This window comes from Ananas comosus, linkage group 24, assembly GCF_001540865.1.
Source record: "Ananas comosus cultivar F153 linkage group 24, ASM154086v1, whole genome shotgun sequence".
NCBI lineage: Eukaryota > Viridiplantae > Streptophyta > Magnoliopsida > Poales > Bromeliaceae > Ananas > Ananas comosus.
In genome coordinates this window covers 4,077,264-4,082,512 of record NC_033644.1, presented here as the reverse complement: position 1 = coordinate 4,082,512, position 5,249 = coordinate 4,077,264, and the positions used below count along the sequence as shown (strand labels likewise).

Below are 5,249 nucleotides of genomic sequence, written 5' to 3'. Positions count from 1 at the left end.
AAATATTATACAATAACAACTATTATAAATGCCGCTACAATTAATTATAATTGCCGCAAAAAGCATACTAAATGATTGATTAATAAAGCTTATAGCGGCAATTAAATTAATATTAAACTACTTGATTAACAACTAAATACTACAATGAATTGAAATATTAAAAAATATTAGTAACCAAAAAGCATTAATAATTTGAATAACAAATAGTCTCAATTCTCAAATTACAATCTCAGTATTCAAATTAAATTTCAAACATAAGTTCTAACAAAAAACACTTGTTCAAAATGTAGCGAAAAAATAACAAACACCGCATGTTTGAAACTCTTGCTTCCCACTTCAATTTTCGCAGCTCCAGCTGTTCTGGATCAACCAAAAAGAAGTCATAAAATCAGTTTGCAGTGCGATATATTTGATGACAATGCGGTAACTAAACTACAGTAGTACCTGAAAACCTTGACAAGAAATATTAGTCCATGGATAATCAGCTACTTGCACACCTTCAACAGAAACATAATAACCATGTCCCTGGATTAGATTCAAGGTTCAAAGATTATTAAAATATTTATCTTCACAACAAAAGAAAGAAAGCAAGAAACACTAGGTTCATTCCAGATCCAGGAATACTGATGAGAATGGACTTATTGAGAGTAAGATGTATGAGATCAAATATATAATTGAGAGAAGCACAGTTACTGAACATTGTTGCATTTAAGTAGATTGCTTATCTGGGAAAATCTTTTACTTATGATCTACAAATCCCTTGTGATTTCAGTATACCTGAAAAAAGTTAGCAAAAACAAAAGAAACAGAAATACATAGAGCAACATCGACAAACATCTAAGCAACCTAATGACTAATTTTGAGTAATACAAAAGGTAGCATTATGCTTTTCACTTTCCACTGCCAACTATCGAAGATTTCGTAAATGCATCTACGAATGATTTGGAATACTTCTAGACTAAAAAGAACCATGTGATTGGTTGCATTTGCCTGCATATGAAGTGCCCGAAATTCATCAACTAAGCAACTCGAATGAAGAGATCAAAGGGAAAATGCCACTCGAACAGCAAGTTTCTAGAGACATGTTTATCTAAAGAGTATGATCATTGTGGTGCTTGTGGGGTCATGTTGAGAATTTCAGAAAACTTCAGCCTATGCTCTTCACAATGTAATTAACAAAACTTCTCAACAGATCAATACTCAACAATTCAGAGAAGATACAAACAACTACTAGAGCAGAGGCAAATTAGCAGGTCGAGCAGTAACAAAGATTTCCTCAATGAAAGAAATATAAAAACAACATCAATATCATCCTTACTTAGCAGAAGAATTGGTGTAATAGAAACAGATCGATAAATTCCAAGAACTGAGTATCGAACTACACAAAATTACCCAATTGAGTATGTTACTATGAGGTATCAAAAGCTACAAAGCCAACAACTTAGACTGCAAGCTCGTTTGATCAGAAACCTGCTTATGCATTCAGCTTAAGCAACTAAAGCACTTCATAGTCAAGTAAAATGCATCGTAAACTACAGAGCGGGGGGTGGTAAGTGAAAAAAATCAGTGCCACAGTAAATCTAAAAAGACTAAGATACCAACAAATTAATGTTTTCGTTACTCGATTTATCTATCCTACGCTAGAACAGTTAAAACAAAGCATCACTATTAGTAATTCATGCAAAACAAAACTTCTACCAAATATAATTCATTGACACGAGTATCAGTTGGAATCACTATTAGGCAAATGGTCTAACATCAATTCCATATGTTCAACAATTACACATCAATTAGAGAAACGGAGAATGAATAGCACTTTAATCTGCATAACAATCAAACAAGCTTCAAAATACAAGTAAACTAAGTTGAAATTGTTGGGGTTTCAATGAAGCCATTTTCCCATTATAAATAATAAAAGGGATTTTTGAGTTTGAGACGCACTTACCTGTTTACAGTAATGCAACATATATATCCAGCTATGTTATCTTCTTCCCGCGTGCATGCATATATAGAGGATAGGGCATGGCGTAGCACTTAAAGAAAAGCAAAACATGTGGTTCTTGAAGGTAGATGGAGAGCCAAAAATTTAGCTTAGCTATATACTTATATATGTGATGATCATATTAACAGTTCAAAGTTGATCTATGAACTAATAATATATAGGGATCTGTATCAACCTATAAATTATGATCCTCAGTGGCTTTTGGCTAGTAGCTCTCCTGAAAGATATTAGTAGATCCCTGCATTACCAATTAACGTATCATGATCAAAAGAAAGAATCAGTGAACTTTTGATCCGAACATAAGAGCGCAGCAAGGACCATTAAGACAGTTAAAGAAATTTGGGAAGCTCAAAAATTAGTGTGTAAGAGCTAGAGGTTCAGCATCAATTTTCCATGTAGGGTCAGCATTCATCAAAACAATTATCACAATCACAAGAATCTCTACAAACATATGTTCTTTTGGAAATTGTACTGTGTGCAGAGAGGTGTCATAGAAGTAAATGATGTACAAGTCATCTTAAGCAAATGAGAGAAATAAAGCAAATGAGAACATGACATATGAATAAAACATAGAAGCTGATGAGCGGAGTTTTCATGCCAAAATAAGTGGGATGTATATATATATATATATATATATATATATATATATATATAAAGAGAGAGAGAGAGAGAGAGAGAAAGAGAGAGAGAGTTGTGTTGTAATACTATTAATAATATGATATTATCCACTTTATGACTGTTGGATGCCTAGAGTTGAGCGGATAGTTGGAGCAATAGTTATAATCCAATGGTGAAAAAGTGAAAAGCATGTACTATCAATAATATCTTAGTTGAATTCTCATTCTCTCTCTTTCTCTCTCTCTATATATATTTGTTTTATGTTGAATTTGGTGACAAGTAGTTATTTCACATGATATTAGACCTATAATATCCTGACTTAACTTTTAAAGATGAACAGTTATTTCATATCATAAATATATGTTCTTCTTTCAATTAAATGAAGTGTCGCATTCAGAAAGAAAAGAAGTCATATATATGAAACTATATATTATTGGTCTAGTCAATATGAAGAATCAAAAAAAAAAAAAAGTGTGTGTGAGAGAGAGAGAGAGAGATTCCACCGCAGCCCGCAGCTGAAGCATCAGCTTGTGATGCTCCTCCAGCCATCTCCTGTACTCCACGTCGAACATCGCCGCCTCTGATCGATCGACGACCGACAAAAATTATTGACCAAAGGATTGATTGATTCGATCGTAATACGATCCGGTCGATCGCATCGCATCGATTGAGCTTCTTTTAGGGTTTTAATTACTTAAAGTCGTACCTGAGCTGGTGCCGGTGCAACTACTAGTACTATTTGCAAGTCCTTGGTCTCCGACGACGGCCGCTATGCCGCTCAAGAGCGTGCCCTAATCCATGAAGACAATGTTGATCGATTGATTATTCTTTTATCAGGTTATGATCATAAAGCATTCATGCTGCATGCATGCATAAGGGGGGGAAACAAATAAAAATTATGAGTACTATACGGTATGTATGTATACATATTTGTTTAAAAGTTAAAATCCAATAATATATATTATTATACATATAATGTGTACCTGAGTAGATCTTGCTCTTTGGAGATCTTGTTCAAGCTGGATTAACCTAACCCTACTTGACTCTAGCTGTTGAATGTAGGCCTGTTGAATATACATACATATATTTCTAGATGGTCATAAATTAAAGCAAGTGCAAGGAACAAAGGAAATGAGCCACAATTAGAAATTAATGGGGGGTGTTGAATTAATAAAAAGTTTTAGAAATAATGTAACATGTGGTCAGTATCTTTGAAGATGGATCTTCTACATGCATGGGCTCAGAAGGGAAAATATTCAAAGTCTCTGCAACACATGAACATCATTAGCTCACCTCAAGGTGCAATATATATGCAACTAATTATATATATATATATATATATACCTTCAAATTAATTAAGCATGTATATATAAACATGTACTCATGTAACAAACTTCTACTCAATAACAAAAGTATACATATTAGTTTGCACCTCCTTTATATATAAGTGCATGTTGTGGGGGCAATAGAGTAGATAAGAGTTGGGTTAAAAAGGAAATTAAGTTTGAAGAACAATTAATTAATTGCACTTTCTTTTTAGAACAACTAGTTTAAAGAACAATTTAATTAGAAATCCAGATTAAAAAAAAAAAAAAGTAACAAGAAGATATGCATGCCTTAAGAATTAATTGTGGAAAATTAAGAACCAACACTACTGTTTTAAAGAAGGGGAGAGAGAGAGAGAGAGAGAGAGAGAGAGAGGCGTATGCCGTTGCGCTTGAACAAGTGATGATTGATCATTGCCATCCAGGTAGAAGAAGAGGGCAGACGATGATAAAGAACTAGGTTTACTTCATCCTACTATAACAACGCTAGACACATTAAATAAAAACGCTTTAATCTCAATTAGGATGAGCGATACAACAGGACAAGTTTCGAAGTTTAGCTTAAGAGTCGATGCACCAAGAAGAAGAAAAAAAAAGAAAAAATTAAGAGGGATTAAAAGCTACAGGAGGCCTCTAGGCTAACTAGTAAATCCCGGGGCTTTACAAGAAGTAGAGGGAGCGGGAGAGAAGTTAAACAACGACGCTAGTTTAAAGCTTCCAGACTCGCTAAAGCTTCACTAACTCGGCTAGCTCAATTTGACGTTAAAAAGATAAACTAGCGCACCTAAACTAGCGTGACGAGGTTTCGAAGGAATTAATCCACGCAGCTAGCAATATAAGAAGTTATTAATACAAACCTAAGTAGGGTTAAATTCATAAACATAGATAGAAAAAGCGATAAACTAACACGGAGACACTACGTTAAACGATTAATTGGGTTCTTCCTCCGTCTCTTAAGTACCACTTAAGACCACGAGAGGAATAGTATTTGTGTCTTTACCCTCTTTACCCTCCCTCCTATTCTCTTCTCTTCTCTTCTCTTCTCTTGTCTTCACATCTCCTAACCTCTCTTTTAATATAACTATGAGTTTTTGACTTAATGTTATTGGGATTAGTCAGATAAATATGAATCAAAGGAGTACTAAGAATTAATATAACTATGAGTTTTTGTGTCTTCACATCCCAAGAAATGATAAACATATTAAAGGAGTACTAAGAATTAAAAAAAAATTAAAGGAGAATATATGAGATTGTTTTAGTCCTCGTTCCTAAGTCCTCGCATACTAAACCGCCTTAACCTAGTT

At 33.9% G+C, this 5,249-nt stretch overlaps 1 protein-coding gene across 1 annotated transcript; it reads right to left on the bottom strand.

Moving 5' to 3' along the window:
• On the bottom strand, positions 213-3,699 carry LOC109728771 (transcription factor TGAL9-like). Its single transcript, XM_020259293.1, has 5 exons — positions 3,604-3,699; positions 3,327-3,411; positions 3,124-3,200; positions 445-497; positions 213-360 (listed from the first exon to the last, which is right to left on the bottom strand). The coding sequence occupies exons 1-4, from the start codon at positions 3,697-3,699 to the stop codon at positions 486-488; spliced, it is 270 nt and encodes an 89-aa protein (XP_020114882.1). The 3' UTR covers positions 213-360; positions 445-485.